A 21,710-nucleotide genomic window follows, 5' to 3' on the forward strand; every position below is an offset into this window, starting at 1 on the left:
GCAGCCACCCGCGGCCGTAACTGGAAGTCGAAACAAAACAAGCAGCTGAGGTGGTAGCGGCGGCGCCGGGACGGGGGAGGGGCGCGCCGGAACCGGAACCGACCTGACGCCGGAACCGGAACCGAGAGCGGGTTGCCAAGGCCCGAAGAGGGCTGGCGGCGGCGGCGGCGGCGGCCTCGCTCGGTGAGTGGGGCTGGCCGCTGCTCGCCTGTCGCGCCGGAGCGGGGAGGCCGCAACGCGGGCCCGGGGCGGCCTGTTCAAGGTCACGGGCCGTCCAGTCTCCACCCCTCGAGTCCGGCGGCCTGCTGGGCCCACTGCTGCAGGCGGGGCCGTTACACTCAGCCTGTGGCGGCCGGCCGTGTCCGAGAGGGCTGGCGGCGAGTGAGGGCGGCTTCCTGGAGGAGGTGGTGGTGGGCCCGGGGTTCGGAGGCTGGAACTGGGTCGCAGCCCGGCTGGGGCTCTGGTCTGTGGTCAGTAACCCGGCGAGGCCGGATTAGGCTACCTTGGGTCTCTAGGCAGCCCCTTTCCCTCCTCAACGTCCCAAGAGGATAAGGGAGGGACGCGACCTTCAGCTGGGGCCTGGGAGCAAAGAGGCGGAGGATGTCCATCCGTCGACTCTGGATCTGTCGTCATTGGAGATCCAGCCCACCAGTCCCACATCTGACCCATTGAAGAATCTCTTCCCGCCCCCGACATATCCCCCCACACACACTCACACTGGGGAACACAGACTGGTCACTATCTGTCCTGCCACTGTCTCAGGCCGTGCTGGGGTCTGCCAGGGGTCCTGAATACACGCCTTCTTCATCCCCACCCTCATCTTAGTTTTGAGAACTTTATGTTGGGTGGAGAAATAGCCCAGAATCCCCTTGTGGGTTTGTGGGAAACTGGGTAGAAGTCTCTGGCTCAGAGCTGATGAGGGGGCGGACCTGGGAAGGAAGGGGATAATGTCTGTTTCAGTCTCTACCTCGTCGCCTTGAGGTGGGGATATTGCTGAAAGGGAAGTGTGACATCTGAATACCCTTTTCACCTTAGCTTTTGCAAGACCTTCTCAGCATAGGACAGCAGCTGGCGAGCAGAATCTCTTCAGACATAGGGAAAAAAGAAAACAGAAGCAAGCAGTGCATAGTACCAGGTTCAGAGAAGGGTGGAACCTGTCATGTGGCAGGTGGGGCACCTTAACCTGAAGACCGTGCCTGGGCAGTGGTAGCACCTGGGCTGGGCCTGTTTTCAGCTACAATGCCTGGTCTTCCTGCTGTTTAATTGTCTGTCTCCTCCTTTCCTGGCTTCCTCCTCCACCTCCTACTTCTTGGGTGGTGACTAAGCAGCCAGTGAGAGTGAAGGAAAAGTGAGCACCCTGCTCAGAGCGCCAGCCCTGTGGGCTGGAGCCATGGCTCATCTCCAGATTGATGAAGGAGCCTGGTCCCAGGCCATGGCTGCCCTGACCTGGCTCCTTCTCAGTGAGGCTTCTCTCTTTGTGGGTCTGTGTGGCAGCATCTAGGAGGCTCAGCCAGAAGTGGTTGCTCCTACGTTCATTATTTATTCCCCCTTAGGAATAGCCACGCCTGCCTCAGGTATTGGAGAGACACTGCTCTGGAGGGTTAGAAATGTCCTAGGTTGCCGAGCCCTGGGTGTAGCCAGGGAGCAAACTCCGGCCCTCGGTAGTGATCACTGGCTCCCTTCTCGTTAGGCTGTCTGTTCCTTGCTGGAGAATTTGTCCACAAAGAGTTGCCAAGATAGCTGGGCCAGGAAGAAAGCGTCGTAGCCCTGACCCAGACGCCGTTGCCGACCCCGGGGCACTCTGGCTGTCGACCAAGCGGCTCAAGATGTCTGGTGGGGCCAGCGCCACAGGCCCAAGGAGAGGGCCCCCAGGACTGGAGGAGGCAACCAGTAAGAAAAAGCAGAAGGATCGAGCAAACCAGGAGAGCAAGGACGGCGATCCTAGGAGAGGTGGGAGTGGCATTCCTGGAGCCGTTGGGGCCTTCTCCTCCTCCCTTCCTATTGAGCATACACATGGGGGGGTTGGGAGACGATTCTTTTTGTTCTTCCTTCCATCCTCGTCTGATGCTGAGAGATGGATCAGTGGCAGGCTGGGTACAGCATCAGCTCTGAAGTTTGTAGTACTTGACTGAAGTCCTCAACATGGTGTTTGATGGGGTGTTCGAGTCTCGGAGGCTGCCTGTCCATCTTCGTTTCCCTGTTCTTCCCTTTGTTGTCAGGGTCAGCATTCACTCCTCGGGAGGAGCAGACCAAAGAGGGTGGGTAAAGAGTAAGCCTTTTGGATGCTAGACTGCTTTGGTTGGTGGGAGAGGGGTGGTGGGCGCCGCAGGGGTATACCCCTTGTCTGGAGCAGTTCCAGTAGGGCTGGTGGCTGGTACCTGCTGATACTCACCAGAAGCTCACCGAGACCCTCACAATCTTTTGGTTGCTCCCTGTATAGACTTAGGGCTCGATTGGAGGCAGAGTGCTGATGAGGTGATTGTCAAGCTGCGCGTGGGAACTGGTCCCGTGCGGCTGGAGGAAGTTGATGCTGCTTTCACAGACACGGACTGTGTGCTGCGGCTCCCAGGTACGTCCCTCTGCTCCGAGGCCGGCAGTGTATGTGAGCCCTTTGATATCCCCTGCCCCAGCTGACTCCTCCACTCTGTTGCCAGATGGTCGGCAGTGGGGTGGTGTTTTCTATGCCGAGATAGAGAGTTCTTGCACCAAAGTGCAGGCTCGCAAAGGTGGCCTCCTGCAGCTGTCACTGCCCAAGAAGGTGCCTTTGCTTACGTGGCCCTCTCTGCTGGTAAGTCCCAGAGTGGTGGGAGGGGAGAGGCAGGGATCCCCAGTGTAGTTGACAGAGCCTGACTGCTATATCTCTGGCAGAAGAAACCTCTAGGGACCCAGGAGTTGGTGCCAGGGTTGCGGTGCCAGGAGAATGGGCAGGAGCCATCTCCCATTGCCCTGGAGCCAGGCCCTGAGCCCCGGCGGGCTAAGCAGGAGGCCCGCAACCAGAAGCGGGCCCAGGGCCGTGGTGAGGTAGGCGCTGGGGCTGGTCCTGGGGCCCAGGCAGGGCCCAGCGCCAAGAGGGCCGTGCATCTCCGCAGAGGGCCAGAGGGGGAAGGGGCCAGAGATGGCCCTGGGCCTCAGGGTGATGCCCCCCAATTCCTGGCTGAGCCGGCCACCCAGGTGAGAGTGGAGTGCCTGCTTGGGGGTTGGGAGGTGAGGGGGAAGGGTGTGGACTCCAGTGGAGAGGGAGCCGCCTGCCAGACCCAAGGCTGATCCTGCCCATGATCTCGCCATGAATAGGCTGAGGCTGAGGAACAGCTCCGTGTACCACCACTGACCCCCCAGACCTGCCTCCTGGGCTCAGAGGAGAATCTAGCACTTTTGACAGGAAAGAAGGCAGCAGCCCCCAGGAGCGACCCAGTGTCCCCTACCATGGCCCGAAGCAGAGACCCCGAGAAGGACGATCGTTCCAAGGAGGAGATGGCAGTGGCCGCAGATGCTGTGGCCTTGGTGGATGGTAAAGATGGGGCTGGGGTTGGGCAGGCCGAGCTCGAGCTGCTGGGTGGGTGAGTGGCTGGGCAGGGAGTAGAATAGGAGCAGGCTGGAACTTGTCCTGAGTGGCACTGAGCTGTGATCTCAATATAGAGCCCGAGTCCACGGTGAACCTGGCATTTGTCAAGAATGACTCGTATGAGAAGGGGCCGGACTCAGTGGTGGTGCACGTGTACGTGAAGGAAATCCGCAGGGACACCTCTCGAGTGCTCTTCCGTGAGCAGGACTTCACGCTTATCTTCCAGACCAGGTGGGTGGGTGGGCAGCTCCGGGGCAGACAGTGTGCTTCAGGCAGGGCAGTGCTTCTCATGCTCTTTCTCCTGCCCTACCCCTGCAGGGACGGAAACTTCCTGAGACTGCACCCGGGCTGCGGACCCCACACCATCTTCCGTTGGCAGGTGAAGCTCAGGTGGGTGGTGCCCAGCCCCGCCCTGTGCCTGTCCTGCTGCCCTGCAGTCCACGTCCCTGGGCCGTCTGGCCACCGGAGGCCCTGAGCACAGCCTTCCCCTGCAGGAACCTGATCGAGCCCGAGCAGTGCACCTTCTGCTTCACGGCCTCGCGCATCGACATCTGCCTCCGCAAGCGGCAGAGCCAGCGCTGGGGTGGTCTGGAGGCCCCGGCTACACGAGGTCTGCCCACGAGCTCCCTTCATTGCCTGGTCCTTGGGACCTGGACCCCCACCCCCTGCCACGTGCTGCTAACCACCAGCCCCCCATTCCCCCTTTTTAAGGTGCAGTGGGTGGTGCAAAGGTCGCCGTGCCGACAGGTCCATCCCCCCTGGATTCAGCCCCACCGGGAGGTACACCCCATCCCTTGACGGGCCAGGAGGAAGCCCGGGCCGTGGAGAAGGAGAAACCCAAGGCTCGATCTGAGGACACAGGCCTCGATGGGGTGGCCACCCGCACCCCCATGGAGCATGTAGCCCCAAAGTCAGAGCCACACCTGGCGTCGGTGAGAATCTTGGTGTGCAGAGGGCCAGGGCTGGAGGCTGGAGAGCTCAGGGCTGCTCTCTCATGCTTCTCTTGCTCCCACAGCCCAAGCCCACATGTATGGTGCCTCCAATGCCCCACAGCCCGGTGAGTGGAGACAGCGTGGAGGAAGAGGAGGAGGAAGAGAAGAAGGTGTGTCTGCCGGGCTTCACTGGCCTCGTCAACCTAGGCAACACCTGCTTCATGAACAGTGTCATTCAGTCTCTGTCCAACACGCGGGAGCTGCGTGACTTCTTCCACGGTGAGAGCAGCTCCCGGAGCCCGGGGACGGGGGACGCCTGCCCCCGCTCACGTCTCTGCTGGGCTGCTGTCCCTAGACCGCTCCTTCGAGGCTGAGATCAACTACAACAACCCGCTGGGGACTGGTGGGCGTCTGGCCATCGGCTTTGCTGTGCTGCTCCGGGCGCTGTGGAAGGGCACCCACCATGCCTTCCAGCCCTCCAAGTTAAAGGTGATTTGTGGCCACTCCTCCCCTTGGCTGGAGAGGGTGGGGAGGGCCAGCCAGCCGGGAGCACGGTGGGTGCTGGGGCTCCGGGCTCACACCTTGCCCCTGTATCCAGGCCATCGTGGCAAGCAAGGCCAGCCAGTTCACAGGCTACGCCCAGCACGATGCCCAGGAGTTCATGGCTTTCCTGCTGGATGGGCTGCACGAGGACCTGAACCGCATTCAGAATAAGCCCTACACGGAGACCGTGGACTCAGATGGGCGGCCTGATGAGGTCAGAGTTGGGGGCGGAGGCGCGCCTGTGTCCTGTCCGTCCCGGCCCCCGGACCTCATCGGCCCTCACCACTCTGCTCCTCAGGTGGTGGCTGAGGAAGCCTGGCAGCGGCACAAGATGCGGAATGACTCCTTCATCGTGGACCTGTTTCAGGGCCAGTACAAGTCGAAGCTGGTGTGCCCCGTGTGTGCAAAGGTGTGACAGGCTCCCTAGAAAGAAAGACACCCTCTAGCTTGTCATGGTTAGCCTACTCAGAGTGGGCTCAGAGGCACAGGTACCTTTAGGTGCTGCAGGGCACAATTTGGACAAAGAAGCTTGGGGGAGGCCTGAGGCCCTGTGGGCTGCAGAGGTCAGGCTGCGAGGGCTTCCTGACTGAAGGGAAAGCGCTCTTTGGGTGACCTGAGATGGAGTGGGCATGGGAAAAATTGGAAAGGCACGTGGGAGGGGCCTGGTGGAGCAGGCCTTGAGCGTCAGAAACGGATTTTTCTCTCCTTCCGGTTCTCCTGGTCCATCCAGCCTTCTCAGCCTGAGGCTGGGCGGTGAGGCCCGAGAGCCGTCCCCGGGCCTGGATCGGGCGCTTTGAGCACCAGCAGCCTGCCCCCCACTCCCTTTGTGGCCACCCAGTGGCACCTGTGCATTTGCAGGTCTCCATCACTTTTGACCCATTCCTGTACCTGCCGGTGCCCTTGCCCCAGAAGCAAAAGGTTCTCCCTGTCTTCTATTTCGCCCGGGAGCCCCACAGCAAGCCCATCAAGGTGAGAACTTGGCCCGTACTTCCGGGCTACGGCCTAGACCCTGGCCTCCCTCCCCCACGGACTCTCTCCTCTTGTCACCACAGTTTCTGGTGAGCGTCAGCAAGGAGAACTCCAGTGCGAGCGAAGTGTTGGACTCCCTATCTCAGAGTGTCCATGTGAAGCCTGAGAACCTGCGTCTGGCGGAGGTGTGTCTGTCCTTCCCTGCCCTTTACGCACAGGGATGTGTGTCTGTGTTCGCAGCATGCAGATACGTGTGTGCAGTTGTTAGCATCTGTATGTGTCTGCTCAGACGTGCCTGTGATTGCACAGATAGGTGGGGTGCTGCGGGGTGAGGCGTGGTTGGAACCAGACACTTGGGCGATGCACCTGAGGTGCCCTCAGTTCCCTGCCATCATCTGGATATATTTCCCCTCTTGGTGTTGGCCCCCCGCTGCTCTTCTTCAGCTAAGGAGCTTGGGCCACAGGACTAGCCATCCCCCAGCTCTGGTTCTTCTGCATCGTGCTTCTCCCTCCTGTTTTCCCCAATCTGTGTTGCTGCTGCCTGGCAGTGTCCTGTTCCTCAGAGGGGCAGAGGATGGGGCACACTTCTTGGAAGGTGGCCCCTCCAGAGTAACCACGTTGCAGTCTCCACAGGGCCCACTGGGGTGACAGCAGGGTTGAGGCCCTTGGTGTGGAGAGCTGGTATGGTTCATAGCTGTCCTAATCCTGGTTTTTCATCCTCTTTATGCACCAGGCTCCTTACTCCATTGGGCACTAAGGCTGCTGCCAATGGAGGCACATATTTCTTACCCCTGACAAGTCCTCACTGACCCAAGATCAAGGCCAGATCTTGTTGTGGTTTGGAGCAGGGCTAGGGGAAGTGCTCGTCCTCACATCAGATCTGTGTGTTCTCTGTCCCCAGGTGATTAAGAATCGCTTCCACCGTGTGTTCCTGCCCTCCCACTCACTGGACACCGTGTCCCCGTCCGACACACTCCTCTGCTTCGAGTTGCTATCCCCAGAGTTGGCCAAGGAGCGCGTGGTAGTGTTAGAGGTACAACAGGTGAGTAGGGGCCACCCTGCTGACCCAAGGTCCTGGTGGGGGCGGGGACAGCCTTCCTGTCCCGCCTGCCCTCGCTGAACCAGGCCACCCACCCTAGCGTCCCCAGGTGCCCAGCATTCCCATCTCCAAGTGTGCAGCCTGCCAGCGGAAGCAGCAGTCAGAGGATGAGAAGCTGAAGCGCTGTACCCGGTGCTACCGCGTGGGCTACTGCAACCAGTGAGGACTCCCGTGTTGCCCCGTCCCTACTCATGCTTCCACCTGCCACCCTCCCTCTTCTTCACGTAAAGCCGGGGTGTCTTAAGTTCTCTACCTGCCCCCATCTGCTGTCACTCTCCCAGACCCCTGGGGAAGCTGGGCTGGCCCTGGTGCAGAGGTTGGGCTGAAGCTCCCTTCTTCCCTCCACTTTCCTTCCAGGCTCTGTCAGAAAACCCACTGGCCTGACCACAAGGGCCTCTGCCGCCCCGAGAACATCGGCTACCCCTTCTTGGTCAGTGTCCCTGCCTCACGCCTCACCTACGCCCGTCTTGCTCAGCTGCTAGAGGGCTATGCCCGGTAAGTGCCCAGGGGCTGGGTTAAGGTGGGGTGGAAGGCAGAGGCGCCGGCCATGCTGGTCTGGATTCTTACTGGCTTTTGCGGCCCGTCGCCAGGTACTCTGTGAGTGTGTTCCAGCCGCCCTTCCAGCCCGGCCGCATGGCCTTGGAGTCCCAGGGCCCTGGCTGCACCACGCTACTCTCCACTAGCTCCCTGGAGGCCGGGGACAGTGACAGGGACCCCATTCAGCCACCAGAGCTCCAGTTGGTGACCCCTGTGGCTGAGGGGGACACGGGGGCCTCCCGGGCATGGGCATCCCCTGATCGGGGCCCTGTACCCAGTACCAGCGGCATTTCTTCTGAGATGGTGGCCGGTGGGCCCATTGAAGTTGGCGCCTTGACTGTTGGTGAGAGGGTGTCCCGGCCTGAAGGTAAAAGTCTGCTGAAAGGCTCTGGGGTAGGGAAGGTAGGGGAGAGCTGGGTCAGGCCCTGGTAGACAGGAGAGCTCCGATTATCGTGTCCTTTCTCAGCTGCTGTGCCCGGGTACCAACACCCAAGTGAAGCCCTGAGTGCCCACACTCCCCAGTTCTTCATCTACAGAATTGATGCATCGAACCGAGAGCAGCGGCTAGAGGACAAAGGTGTCTGAGGCCGTCAGGCGGGGAAGCCCTGGCGTGGATTGGGCTGGCGGCTCTCCACAGCTGCATGACTCCCCTCCTTGCCCGTTTCTAGGAGACGTCCCACTGGAGCTGGGGGACGACTGCAGCCTGGCCCTGGTCTGGCGCAACAACGAGCGCCTGCAGGAGTTCGTGCTGGTGGCCTCCAAGGAGCTGGAGTGCGCTGAGGACCCTGGGTCTGCTGGCGAGGCTGCCCGTGCTGGCCACTTCACGCTGGACCAGTGCCTCAACCTCTTCACACGGCCGGAGGTGTTGGCACCGGAGGAGGCTTGGTGAGGCCAGGATGGCCGGCAGGTGGGGGGCGGGGGCGCTGGGCGCTCTGCTGCCCCTGACCATGCCCCATCCCCCCACAGGTACTGCCCGCAGTGCAAACAGCACCGCGAGGCCTCCAAGCAGCTGCTGCTGTGGCGCCTGCCCAACGTGCTCATCGTGCAGCTCAAGCGCTTCTCCTTTCGCAGCTTTATCTGGCGTGACAAGATCAACGACCTGGTGGAGTTCCCCGTCCGGTGAGCCAGGGCTCTGCTGCCTGCAGTCAGGGCTGGTGGCGGCGGCGGGGAGGGGCACCTGCTGACCAGCTGACCGCTCTCGGGCCGGCTCCGCAGGAACCTGGACCTGGGCAAGTTCTGTATCGGTCAGAAAGAGGAGCAGCTGCCCAGCTACGACCTGTACGCCGTCATCAACCACTACGGGGGCATGATCGGCGGCCACTACACTGCCTGTGCACGCCTACCCAACGACCGCAGCAGCCAGCGCAGCGACGTGGGTGAGGGCACACGCGCCGACAGGACGGACGGGAGGGGTGGTGGCGCAGTTCCTGTTCACACTCTCCTCGCCTTGCCGTAGGCTGGCGCCTGTTTGATGACAGCACGGTGACAACGGTAGACGAGAGCCAGGTGGTGACGCGTTACGCCTATGTCCTCTTCTACCGCCGGCGGAACTCTCCCGTGGAGAGGCCCCCCCGGGCAGGTCACTCTGAGCACCACCCTGACCTGGGCCCTGCAGCTGAGTCAGCTGCCAGCCAGGTGAGGCACAGGGAGGCTTCACAGGGGCGCCCAACTCTCAGATGTTGGGGTGGGGAGTCGCGTAGAGCACAGCTTCTTCTCCTTCAGCCCCTAAAGCCCTGGGCTTTTTAAGCCGCAGATGGGGTTCCCTTACATCATAACCTTAGCCAGAGCCATTACCGGCTGGAGGGACACTTAGGCACATACGCACCAACACGTGGCCACTGGCGTGTGCATCAGATACAGACCAGGAGCTGCTACAGACTTCACCAGGCTGTGGATGGACTGTACCTGACACTCCCACCTTTCCCTCTGCTGCTCCCCACACGGTGGCCCACAGACCCTCTCTCATGACTGTCCCTGAGGTCTGACATGCATTCAGGCCAGGGCTGTGCCAGCAGGCCGTAGCCTTGTGTGGCCGTCCCCGTCTCTGAGGTGGGCATCTGTTCCTGCTGGGCTTTCACAATCTTCTGTCGCTCTTGCTGATGTGGGTCCCAGGCCTGGTTGGTGGGCACAGCCCCAACTCTTTCCTGGACTAGTCTCCTCCTGGCACTGCTCTCCCTTGAGCTCTCTATGCGCAGACTCTGAGACCGTGATCAGGATCTGTACGTGGGTGGGAGGGAGCCAGGAGATGACTCTGGGGTTGGCAGTTACGTCCTCCATGAGCCAGTCTCGTCTGTGGGAAGCCTGGGCTAAAACACTGACTGGCTAACCCCCAACTCTAACTGCACCCCAGCGGGGAAGCTGCATGTCCACTGCGGGGTGTCCTGAGGCCACAGTGCTGTCAGGGTTCACCTGTCATGGTGCTCTCAGTCTCAACAACCTGGCGAGTGACCCACTTGGCTCCTGCTTGCCCTCTGTGCCGCCTGACCTGGGATGTAGGGGGTTAGCGCCAGTTACCTTGGGTGGGACTGTTGTGGCCAGGGGTCTTAGGGACACTGGGTCTCCCTCCCCACTCTCCCCTGCCCTGGGCGCTGATGGCCGTTTCCGCACACCGTAGGCTTCCCGGATTTGGCAGGAGCTGGAGGCCGAGGAGGAGCCAGTACCCGAGGGGCCTGCGCCTCTGGGTCCCTGGGGGCCCCAAGACTGGGTGGGCCCCCCGCCACGTGGCCCTACCACACCAGACGAGGGCTGTCTCCGATACTTTGTTCTGGGCACCGTGGCAGCTTTGGTGGCCCTTGTGCTCAACGTGTTCTATCCTCTGGTATCCCAGAGCCCCTGGAGATGAGCTCATCGGCAGGCAGCTGCTGTGAGCTGGTCTGCCTACCTTCCCCGCCAGGCTACGCTTGCCTCTGTGGTGGGGACTGACTTGGGGCTCAGTGGACTCCTCTGAGGGGACAGGGTTGGGACTGTGGCTCTTGCAGGGGCAGAGCATCCCAGGGTGGGTATCCCGTCCAGTTGTCTGTCCGTTTGTCCTGCTGCTCCTACCCTTGACCTGGGGCTTAGCCCTACCCAAGCAGCTTCTTGTATTTAAAGTGTTAATAAAGCGAGACTGTTCAGGCCCGATCTCGTCTCTCTGTCTCAACGCCGCTGCTGTCTGCGCCTGCCTTGGGGCCTTCCCCTGGGTGCTAGGGCTCCAAGCCAGCACCCCCGGGATGCCAGGCGGCATACTGGGCAGCCCCCAACCCCTGTCCTCATATTCTGTTGCAGGGACTAGGCCCTGGCCAGGCCCCCGAGGTGGCCCCCACGCGGACAGCCCCTGAACGCTTCGTCCCCCCTGTGGACCGCCCAGCCCCCACCTACAGCAACATGGAGGAGGTCGATTAGCAGGTCCCTGGCTGGTGGGGGGACTGGGCTTGTGGGATTCCCCCCCAGAGGGCCAGCGCTTTGCCGCTTCTCCTTCTCTAACCTAGAGGACACTGGCTTCGTCAATGGGGAGTTGGGGGGGATGATTTGAGGGTGGAAGCCTCGCAGGTTGGGACCTCTTGTCACCTTGACCCCCACCCCCACCCCCAACCAGTGGGCCTTGGCTACTCCAGCCACCCCCAGTGCTGCGTGGTTTGAGTCTCAGTTGTACCTTCGGTTCTTTCTCACTCGCATTATAAACGTTATAATTTTATTCTAAAAAACTGTAATTTTTTTTTTTTTTTTTTGCATTTTGGAAGTGATTGCTGCTGTTTAAATATATTTTAAAAATAAATGACAAATAAGCAGACTTAGTCACTGTGATACACTAGGTCCTGTGGCCACCTCCCCTTTGCAGCATCTGCTGTGTGTGTGTGTGAGTGAGTGAGTGAGTGAGTGAGTGAGTGTGTGTCAAAGATCCTGTAAAGTGCTCTGGTCTGAGGAAAGATGATGAGGTTCCATTTCAGGCCCTTTGGGTCATAAAGCCAAGCCCCCAGTCCCAGCAGATGTTTGGGGCCTGACTTCTGCCCTTTGATTCCACTGATTCTGAGTCCTGCCTGGAGGCAGCTATGGTTGGCAACATCAGTACCTCAGACCCAAGGGATGGACTGTACCCCATGAAACTCCAGAAGCTGACAGCATGGAGTAAAAGGTGTAGGCACTGGGGCTGACAACCAGATAGCAGGCCAGGAAGGACTTATTGGGGAACAGGAAGGACATGTGGGTGGAGGGAAGTCCCTCCTTTTCTCAGGTCTGTCTTTGCTGTAGTTTGCAAAACATTTGGATCCCTTGGGAGAATAGAGCAGGAAAAAAACTGGGTTGTGGGGAAGGAGGCCCTGCTCCAAAAGGATAGGCAGAGAGGACCAGAGCTAATCTTGGCTGGCTTCCTGTGGAACGGAGGGTGCAGGCCCCTGCCAGGCCATTTCCTCCCTTGATTCCCTGAGACTTTGGCTTCTGGCAGGTATCCCAGGCTGTTTGCCCACAGTGGGTCAGCAGGCTTGTCCCAGCACACTTGCCTTTGTGCACACATACTGCAAGGCAAGGGCAAGTCTCATGAGACTTCCATCTCCAACTGCACAGGGTTAGGAGTGGGTAACTCCAGCTGGAGGGGGATGGGGAGCAACACAGTAGTCATAGGCAGGTGTTCAAGCGAGCCAGAAAGAGTGTAAGGCTGGGAAGGGTGGGGCAGGGCCCTGCAACCGCAGTGGTCCATCCCTGCCCCCAAGCCTGAGGGGTCAGTGTTATATATATGATAAGCTCAGCATGTGGGCCCTGCTAGTAGCCCTCAGCCTTGGCTGGAGTTAGGGGTGGTAGTGAGCAGGAGCTCCTGGAGAAAGCTAACCTAGTGACCAGAGTTGGTTATTTTCTATTGGAATGATAGCACAAGGACCATGTGGGGTTACTGGTTATGGAGAGGGGCCTGGAGAGCTGGGTGTGAGGCCCTGCAGTAGTGGTGGAATTGCCAAGCTGGGTGTTGGTACTGACACACTGCTGGAGGGAGGGTCTGCTAGGTGTGGGCTGCAACAGGATTGTCCTGGGCCTTCACTGGGTGCAGCCCCAAGTGTCTGGACCCTGGGGGTCTGCATATGCTGGATGCACTGCTCGAGGCTCTGTCCACCTCTGACCATAGCTCTGCTGCTGCTGAGCCTGCCCCATGACAGTTCCCTGGGCCGGGCCTCTGCACAAGGCTTCTGTGAGCCTCAGCACTGTGGCCACTGCTGCTTCTGCATTATCAGCCTATTCTTGTTTCCTCCTCTGTCCCACCTTATCTCAGCTTTGATGAAACATCCTGTCCAACACCTAAATATGAATTTCAAGCTCTGATCTTGTGGTTCTCCTGACATGCATGCTTTGGTAAGGGTGCTAAGTATGACAGGTGGTGGTTGTTTTTCGCCACACTGTGTGGTTTGTGGGATCTTAGTTCCCCGACCAGGGACGAAAACCCAGGCCTTCACCAGTGAGCTGCAGAGTCCTAACCATTGGATCACCAGGGAATTCCCAGGGGATTTTAAACCAAATCATCACAAAACTTTTTGAGGTGCCTCCCAGCCAGGTGTGTGCCCAGCTGGGTGCTCAAGAAGTGAAGTGTCAGACTACTGGGGCCCATCATATGGGCCATTTCAGACATTCTCTGGAGTCTTTGACAGGATTTCCCGGGCTTCATTTTGTTCAACTGTTTCCATGACAACTCCAAAGCTGTGACATCAGAAAGATGATAGGGACTCACATATTCCCAAGAACAGAACTGGGATGGTCCCGAGGGTTCCAGGGCTGAAAAGGAAAAGTCGAAGAGCAAAGGGCCATGTCTATGTTTGTTTCCTGATCCGCGGCAAAGCACCTCCTAAACGTCCGGTCGCCACTACCCTTTCTGGGGACCCGCAGCACGAAGGCGGAAGTGAAGCGCCCGGAAAGGCGCCCTCTGCCCTTTAAATGGAGCTAATAACCCTAGACAGCCCCACCCCCTCCCGCCAAGGAAGGAGATTATTGGCTCTCCCTGACAGTATCGCTTTCCTATTGGTCCGTGGGCTAATGCCAACGTGCAGATTGGCCCCAAAGTTTTCTTTCGGTTTCCGGCGTCCCAGCAATGGCGGCTCTGGACTCCTTGTCGCTCTTCACTGGCCTCGGCCTGAGCGAGCAGAAGGCCCGCGAAACGCTCAAGAACACGGTTCTGAGCGCGCAGCTACGCGAGGCGGCTACCCAGGTGCGAACCTAAGTCCCTGGTCCCGGCTGCCGATTGTGCCCCAGCGCAGTGCCGGGTCGGGTCCCAAGCCCAAGCAGCCCACCTTGTCTTGCCCAGGCTTTTCTTACTGGGCGTGGGGCTTATCTCTGACATCTCTGACCCCTCTGACCCCAGGCGCAGCAGACTCTGGGCTCTTCCATCGACAAGGCTACCGGGACCCTGCTCTACGGCTTGGCCTCCCGACTCCGGGATCCCCGGCGCCTTTCTTTCCTCGTGAGCTACATAGCCAGTAGGAAGATCCACACTGAGACCCAGCTGAGCGGTGAGACCCCTCCCTGACCTGCGCTTCCAACTCAAACTTCTCTCAGCCCAGACCTCTTTCTGTCCCTTCTGAGAAGTCCCTCGGTGTCGCTCTAGATTACTAGTTCTGCCTTCCCCTCTAAACCCAGGCCCTGGCACTGACAGATGGAGAGGGCCACCTCCGGTGAGACTGACTTAAAGAAACCTAGGTCTGATGAGGAACTTCCCTCAGAACACACGCTTCTTTCCTGAGGCCTCAGAGCTTCTCTAGAGGGGCACGACTTAATTTCCCAGAAGCCAAATTTATTGGGGTTTTCTGGATGGATTAGGGTCCTGTCTTCCTATTTCTTGGAGCTGAGATGCCATAAATTGGTCCACTCTTCTTTTTCAGCTGCCCTTGAGTATGTGCAGAGTCATCCCTTGGATCCCATCAATACTGAGGATTTTGAGCAGGAATGCGGTGTGGGTGTTGTGGTGACCCCAGAACAGATTGAAGAGGCCGTGAGTCTTTCCCCAGCCGTCAGTTGCCTCCTTAGGACTGACCCTGAACAGAAGTGGCTCAACTTTTCCAATCAGGGAGACCCCAGGGTGAGAGTGTGGGTTCCCGGAGCATTTCTGAACCACACGGTTTGGCTTTCTGTAGGTGGAGGCTGCCATAAATCGCCACCGAGCCAAGCTCCTGGTAGAGCGTTACCATTTCAACATGGGGCTGCTGATGGGTGAGCAGGGCCTGGGGCAAGGGACTGTGTTCTTGCGGGACATGCCTTTTCTTCTGGGGATGAGTGAGAGGGGGGTGGGAGGAGGAATAGGAGCACCTTAGAAGTGGTCTCGCTCTGGTTTCTGAGGTCAGCCGGGCCCTTTTCTTGGGAAAGCGGGTGGGAAATGCCCTGCTTTGCCTTTTTGCATCTCCTTCTATCCTTGTTTCTAGGAGAGGCTCGGGCTGCACTCAGGTGGGCAGATGGCAAAATGATCAAGCATGAAGTAGACATGCAGGTGGGTGCCTCTTGAGCTGAAGCAGGCAAAGGCCCTGCCAGAATGTCGAGTCCACTGAGGGGTACACGGGGCTGGGAGGGCAAGAGAGCCTATTTCTGTTTTCATGGTGGATAGTAGTGCCTAGGGTAGAGGGAGGAGCATCTGGCGAACAATCAAAGACTCGGGCCCCTGGGTTATGCCTAATTTGGGGTGAGTTGCTTTACTCTGAACCTCAGTTTCCTCATCTTGTAAATAGGGGTGATGTGGCCTTCATCTCAGGATGCTGGCAGAGAATCACAGGAGGGTGATGGCTGAGGTAGATGGCTTACCTCGATGCTGGGCCCACAGTTCCTCTGTGTAAATGGCTGTTTGTGTTACCTGAGCCTAATTGGACCCTCAGGAGGGAAAGAGTATTTGAGGCCACAGAAACATGTGAAGAGCAGAGGTGGGATGGGCTAGGTAGGTTTTTCAAGGCGGTGCCGGTAAATAGGCCCAGGAGCCTTTTGGTGGGTGTGTGGGTGGGATAAGTCGTGGCATCCTGTCCCAGCTCTGACTCTGGTCTCTGCTCAGGTCCTCCATCTTCTGGGTCCCAAGACGGAGACTGATCTGGAGAAGAAGCCCAAGGTGGGACTGAGCATTGTCTGGGGTCCCTGGGGATGAGGTAGGGTAGGGTGAAACTTCAGGTTGGGGAAGGGGGTATCTGAATCCAGTAATCCTAAGACCTTGACCATCTTTTGAACTTCTCTCAGGTGGCAAAGGCTCGGCCAGGAGAGACAGACCGAAGGACAGCAAAGGATGTGGTGGAGAATGGTGAGAGGCTTGAGGCTCCTGTCGTGTTCAGCTCCCTGCTTTCTGGGTTTTCCACCTGGTGGATCTTTACAGCCCCGTCTCCTCAGGCCGTCATTTACTCAAGTCTGTCTTCTGCTGCAAGACTGGAATTTCCGGTGTTTCCTTCCTTTCCTTTACTCCGAAACTAGCCAGAGGCCTGAGGACTCTGGCTGTGTATCTCTTGTTTCTGGGGTTGGAGGAAGAGGGGACTGCTTGGTTCTGTTCTGGTTATAGGATATGGATACTATTGACAGGCACCTCCTTGGGCTGGATGTGATAGCTGTATCCAGAGAATTAAGTTTTCCTTGGTTCTTCTCTGCAGGCGAGGCTGTTGTTCAGACCCTGTCTCTGATGGAGCAGCTCCGAGGCGAGGCACTGAAGTTCCACAAACCTGGTGAGCAGGCAGATTGAAACTCTATGGAGGGCTGGATCTTTTCAATTTTATTGAAGTATAGTTGGTTTATAATGTGTAATTTCTGCTGTACAACAAACCGACTCAGTTATCTGTTCTTTTTCACATTCTTTCTCATTGTGGTTTATCACTGGATGTTGAATGTAATTCCTTGTGCTATCCCATAGGACCTTGTTGTTTGGTCATCCTACATATTATAGTTTACATTGCTGATGCCAGACTCCCATTATCTCTCACCCTTTCCCCTCTTCTCCTTTGGAAACCACATGTTTGTTCTCTGTGTCTGTGAGTCTGTTGTATAGGTATGTTCGTTTGTGGTGGTGTTTAGATTCCACATGTAAGTGGTATCATATGGTATTTGTTTTTCTGACTTTCTTCACTTAGTATGACAGTCTCGTCAAGTCCATCCATGTTGCTGCAAATGACATTATTTCATTCTTTCTGATAGCTGAGTAATATTTCATTGTATCTATGTACCACATTCTCTTGATCCATTCATCTGGCGATGGACATGTAGGCTGTTTCCATGTCTTGGCTATTGAATGTAGCCAAGTTAAGGCTATTAAATGTAACCAAGACAAGGCTATTGAATGCTTTGAGTGTAGTGGTGTGTGTATCTTTTCAAATAATAGTTTTGTCTGGATACATGCCCACAAGTAAGATTGTTGATTCATATGCAACTCTTTTTAGTTTTTTGAGGAACCGCCATACTATTTTCCATATGGCTTCACCAGTTGACATTCTCAATATTGTAAGAGAGGTTCTTTTTCTTGTGGAGGGCTGGGTCTTAGTAGCAATTCTTATAGCCACGTCCCTGGGGTTGGAAGCCCTGGGCTGTAGCCTGGTGTCATCAGGCTTGTTCTGGCCCTGGCAGGTGAGAACTACAAGACCCCGGGCTATGTGACCACTCCTCATACCATGGATCTACTAAAGCAGCACCTGGAGATCACTGGAGGACAGGTGAGTGGCAGTATTGGCAGGCAAGCTATGCCATCGTGACTTGCCTGCGGTTTGGGCTGCCTACATGCTACTCCACCTTACCTGTCATGATGGCCTCCCTAGGAAGGGTCATCCTTTAGTGTAGTCTGAGGTCTCACCTGCTTCCTCTGCGCCCATTCCCCTAATCTCAGGTTCGTACCCGGTTCCCGCCAGAGCCCAATGGAATCCTGCACATTGGACATGCCAAAGCAATCAATTTCAATTTTGGCTATGCCAAGGTGAGTGTGTCTGGGGATCTGGCAAGCAGGCTGACCGCTTGCTGCTCCCATGAGCAGGTACCAGAGGGGTGTCTGTCCCTACTTTTCTTGCTGCTCCCATAAAGTGTCCCAGAGCAGAAAGAGGCCTTGAAGGGGATACCTAGAAATGTGTGACAGATACCTCAGAATCCACCCAATTGGGCTCATTGAGAAAAAGATCTTGGTGAGGCAGTAAGTTCAAATCTGGGGAAATTCCCAGTGCTGCTTCTCGGAGTTAGGATGAGAGTATGTTGTATCTCACATTAGTATAAGATGCCTTTTTTAGGGCATTTAGATACAGGAAGGTGAGTGAAAGATATTTTTAATTCTGACATGGGTGAGCTCTGAGAAGCTCCCAGTTTGATGAGCTGGATTGTAGGAGCTGATGATAACAGGAGCTCACAGATACTGCAATTCTCCTAGGCCAACAATGGGATCTGTTTCCTGCGCTTTGATGACACCAACCCTGAGAAAGAGGAAGCAAAATTCTTCACTGCCATCTACGACATGGTGGCCTGGCTGGGTATGGGCTGGGGAGGGCCTGGGCCGAACTGATTATCCATGGGCCTCTCCCCAGGCCACAGCCTGCCATTGGGTGCTCCTGACTGGTTGCTAATACTGTCCCATTGTCCCCCAGGTTACACCCCTTACAAGGTGACATATGCCTCCGATTATTTTGACCAGCTGTATGCCTGGGCTGTGGAGCTTATCTGCAGGTGAGGCCACGGTATGGAGCCAGACAGGCTGACCAGGGTACAGTCATGCCGGGCATTCACACCCCTTCCTCATAGGGGTCAGGCCTATGTGTGCCACCAGCGAGGAGAGGAGCTCAAAGGCCACAACACACTTCCCTCACCCTGGAGAGACCGTCCCACAGAGGAGTCGCTGCTGCTCTTTGAGGTGGAGATCTGGGGGTGCAGTTGGGTCTCAGTGGGCCAGAATGCTGGGAATGAGATGCCATCAGGCTGAGTTGCAGCCGGAACCCTTGTTCCCGCTCAGGCAATGCGCAAGGGCAAGTTTGCTGAGGGTGAGGCCACATTGCGGATGAAGCTGGTGATGGAGGATGGCAAGATGGACCCCGTGGCCTACCGCGTCAAGTACACGCCGCACCACCGCACAGGGGACACCTGGTGAGCGTGAGCTCGGGGTGGGCTTGCGCAGTTGTGGGGTGGCGGGTGGGCCGAGGGTCGGGCAGAGTGGGGCTGGATGGTGGGGCCCACTGTCTGTGCCCTGCAGGTGCATCTACCCCACCTACGACTACACGCACTGTCTCTGTGACTCCATCGAGCACATCACCCACTCGCTCTGCACCAAGGAATTCCAGGCCCGGTGAGGGAGCTGGGCCCATGGGGAGGGGAGGGCCCGTGGGATTCCAGCGGCCCTTCCTGCAGTCTGTCCCGGGTTGGAGGTGGCCAGCCCTGACTCTGCCCTCCCACCGCAGACGCTCCTCCTACTTCTGGCTGTGCAACGCGCTGGATGTCTACTGTCCCGTGCAGTGGGAGTACGGCCGCCTCAATCTGCACTATGCTGTCGTCTCCAAGAGGAAGATTCTCCAGCTTGTGGCAGCTGGCGCTGTGCGGTACGTGTGGCTTTTTGGCTTATCGAAGGTTGGCGGCACTAGTAGCATGTGCTGCCAACGGCCTTCTCATCCCCTCCTTGCCCACAGGGATTGGGATGATCCCCGGCTCTTCACGCTCACAGCCTTACGACGCCGGGGCTTTCCGCCCGAGGCCATCAACAACTTCTGTGCTCGGGTATAGCCCAGTGGTTTGGGTGGGCAGCTGGGGGCTGAGCACAGCAGTGTGTGGTTATGGCTGCGACTGAAGCTGACCTTTCCTGCTAGGTGGGAGTGACAGTGGCACAGACCACAATGGAACCACATCTGTTAGAAGCCTGTGTGCGTGATGTGCTGAATGACACGGCCCCTCGGGCCATGGCTGTGCTGGAGCCATTACAGGTGGTCATCACCAATTTTCCTGCTGCCAAGGTAAGTCTCCTTCAAGGTGTGTGTGTGTTGGGGGAGCGGCAGGGGGTGTGCACCTGCATTTGGGTGTGGGAATCCCAGTGCCTAGTGTGACTCAGACACTTCTCCTGCTCCAGGCCTTGGACATCCAGGTGCCCAACTTCCCAGCTGATGAGACCAAGGGCTTCCATCAGGTTCCCTTTGGATCCAATGTCTTCATTGAAAGGACGGACTTCAAAGAGGTGAATTGGGGGTGGGATGAAGGGTCCGGTTTGCTCCTGAGCTCAGTCCTGAGGGCCCATCATCCCTTCTTCAAATCAACCTCTGCTAGACATAGGGGTGGAAGAAGCCTCTTGTACCTGCCTGGCCCTTGTAGCCTCTTGTGTTTCTCCACCTTCCTACTTCTAGGAGCCAGAGCCAGGCTATAAGCGCCTGGCATGGGGCCAGCCCGTGGGCCTGAGGCATACAGGCTACGTCATCGAGCTGCAGCATGTTGTCAAGGTGAGAGCCAGCTGCAGGCTTCCTGCTGCAGTGCCTGCTGGGGTGAGGATCTGGTGCAGCCTGCAGTCCTGGTAGTGGGGTCCAAGTCTGATTGCAGGCCCCATGACTTCCCAGGGCCCCAGTGGCTGTGTGGAAAGCCTCAAGGTGACCTGCAGGCACGCAGATGCTGGTGAAAAGCCCAAGGCATTTATTCACTGGGTATCACAGCCTCTGACATGTGAGATCCGCCTCTACGAGCGACTGTGAGTGAACAGAGCTGGGGTTGGGGCAGGTTATGAGATGGGCATTGCTTGCTGTGGCTGCCCAGCGCAGTCTGACCTTTACTTTGGCTACAGATTTCAGCACAAGAACCCCGAGGATCCTGCTGAGGTGCCCGGTGGATTCTTAAGTGACCTGAACCCGGTAGGCTCATGGGGTATGGGGTGAGGGTGGTGGGCCTCCTTTCTGGCTCGATAGCCACCTGAGTTCTCTGCCCACAGGCCTCGCTACAAGTGGTGGAGGCTGCGTTAGTGGACTGTTCTGTGGCCCTGGCAAAGCCCTTCGACAAGTTCCAATTTGAGCGCCTTGGTTACTTTTCCGTGGATCCAGACAGCAACCAGGGACAGGTGCTTGAATCTACCTTTCTATCACAATGCTGGTGGTAGCTGCCACTATGCTGACATTTCCTTACTTAATCATCCCCACCTGCAGTGGGATCCATGTTCCACTGAGGAGGAAATAGGCTCAGAGGTTAAGGCTATGTACAACATTTTCTATGAACCCTTCCTTACTTATTCCTCAAGGTAGGAGGCTGGCATAGGGATTGTTATAACTCTTATAAAATGAAGAGCCAGAGCCAGCCAGTCCTTTAACCAAAGTCAAAAAGTTGTTGAGAACTAGAGTTCTTTGGTGCTCAGCTCCTCTGGGATGAAGTGAGGGTTGGAGTGGGGTGTCTGGTGAGACTCACCCAGGCCTCCTGGCCTGGTTTGGGCTTGGTGGTCATTCTTGCCCCTCTGTCCTCCAGCTTGTCTTCAACCGAACCGTCACACTGAAGGAGGACCCAGGAAAAGTGTGAACTGCAAGTCCTGTGGACCTACCTCATCCTTTTGGAGGCTAGGGGTACCCAGACTCCATGTCAATAAAGAACAGCTAAATCCCCTGGAGTCTGTGTATTCTCTCTCTGCTCTCCTAGCACCTGAGGGCCTTAGAGTCATGCCGTGGGGCGGAGGGAAGGTGTACTGCAAGCAGAGCAGTACTGACAGCTTTGAAATCACCGGAGCACTTGGTGGTGGTCCAGGGGAGGCCTGGGCCTGACTGGGTACGTTCTGCACCTAGTCTGAGGAAACGCTGGGTCCTGGATGCTGCTGCACCATTGGAAGCCCAGTGTCAGAGGAACCTAGAAGGTCTGTGTCTGCCTGCATGCCTAGGCAGATGGAGAGGCCTGGCTCCTAGTCCAATCATCCAAAACTGTTGAGCACCTACTATGTGCCAGGCACAGCAGAATGAGGAAGACCTGTGTGGTGGCCTTCTAAGTCCACCATCTAGTTGGGGAGACAGAGGGTGATCAGGCATTGTGCAGATGTGGCCCTGGCGCCTGTGTAAGGCTGATCCGGGGTTCCTGATCCAGCCTGAGCCTCAAGACTATTCTCAGGAGGTACCTCCTGAGGGGAACCCCAAAGGACTAGGGGTTTGCCAGGAAGGAGGAACAAGTGCAAAGGTCCAGAGGCCTTTTTAAGAAA

General features: G+C 57.4%; 2 protein-coding genes across 13 annotated transcripts; both read left to right on the forward strand.

Moving 5' to 3' along the window:
• The first annotated feature begins 123 nt into the window (after nucleotides 1-123).
• Nucleotides 124-11,411, forward strand: USP19 (ubiquitin specific peptidase 19). 12 transcript variants are annotated; one of them, XM_027957655.3, is made up of 27 exons: nucleotides 124-183; nucleotides 1,691-1,950; nucleotides 2,220-2,258; nucleotides 2,441-2,569; nucleotides 2,655-2,788; nucleotides 2,869-3,171; nucleotides 3,292-3,508; nucleotides 3,637-3,793; nucleotides 3,881-3,952; nucleotides 4,057-4,172; nucleotides 4,274-4,494; nucleotides 4,578-4,773; nucleotides 4,850-4,983; nucleotides 5,093-5,251; nucleotides 5,336-5,446; nucleotides 5,896-6,006; nucleotides 6,090-6,191; nucleotides 6,908-7,048; nucleotides 7,146-7,264; nucleotides 7,463-7,600; nucleotides 7,696-8,009; nucleotides 8,109-8,219; nucleotides 8,311-8,527; nucleotides 8,609-8,761; nucleotides 8,858-9,018; nucleotides 9,099-9,277; nucleotides 10,907-11,411. In XM_027957655.3, exons 2-27 carry the CDS (start codon nucleotides 1,827-1,829, stop codon nucleotides 11,021-11,023), a joined length of 3,975 nt encoding a protein of 1,324 aa, XP_027813456.1. In that variant the 5' UTR covers nucleotides 124-183; nucleotides 1,691-1,826; the 3' UTR covers nucleotides 11,024-11,411. The 12 variants fall into 12 exon arrangements, with proteins under 12 accessions (XP_027813456.1, XP_027813458.1, XP_027813457.1 ...); XM_027957657.3 differs by having other exon boundaries at nucleotides 4,280-4,494; XM_027957656.3 differs by having other exon boundaries at nucleotides 2,872-3,171.
• Nucleotides 11,412-13,661: 2,250 nt separating this feature from the next.
• On the forward strand, nucleotides 13,662-21,134 carry QARS1 (glutaminyl-tRNA synthetase 1). The gene is made up of 24 exons (XM_004018470.5): nucleotides 13,662-13,802; nucleotides 13,956-14,103; nucleotides 14,473-14,582; nucleotides 14,725-14,800; nucleotides 15,010-15,074; nucleotides 15,624-15,677; nucleotides 15,803-15,863; nucleotides 16,204-16,275; nucleotides 17,168-17,253; nucleotides 17,424-17,510; nucleotides 17,952-18,051; nucleotides 18,166-18,244; nucleotides 18,320-18,428; nucleotides 18,528-18,658; nucleotides 18,765-18,857; nucleotides 18,970-19,107; nucleotides 19,195-19,282; nucleotides 19,372-19,515; nucleotides 19,629-19,733; nucleotides 19,900-19,992; nucleotides 20,107-20,234; nucleotides 20,328-20,394; nucleotides 20,472-20,597; nucleotides 20,996-21,134. The coding sequence occupies exons 1-24, from the start codon at nucleotides 13,686-13,688 to the stop codon at nucleotides 21,044-21,046; spliced, it is 2,328 nt and encodes a 775-aa protein (XP_004018519.2). The 5' UTR covers nucleotides 13,662-13,685; the 3' UTR covers nucleotides 21,047-21,134.
• Nucleotides 21,135-21,710: the final 576 nt, after the last annotated feature.

This window comes from Ovis aries, chromosome 19 (assembly GCF_016772045.2).
Source record: "Ovis aries strain OAR_USU_Benz2616 breed Rambouillet chromosome 19, ARS-UI_Ramb_v3.0, whole genome shotgun sequence".
Lineage (NCBI taxonomy): Eukaryota > Metazoa > Chordata > Mammalia > Artiodactyla > Bovidae > Ovis > Ovis aries.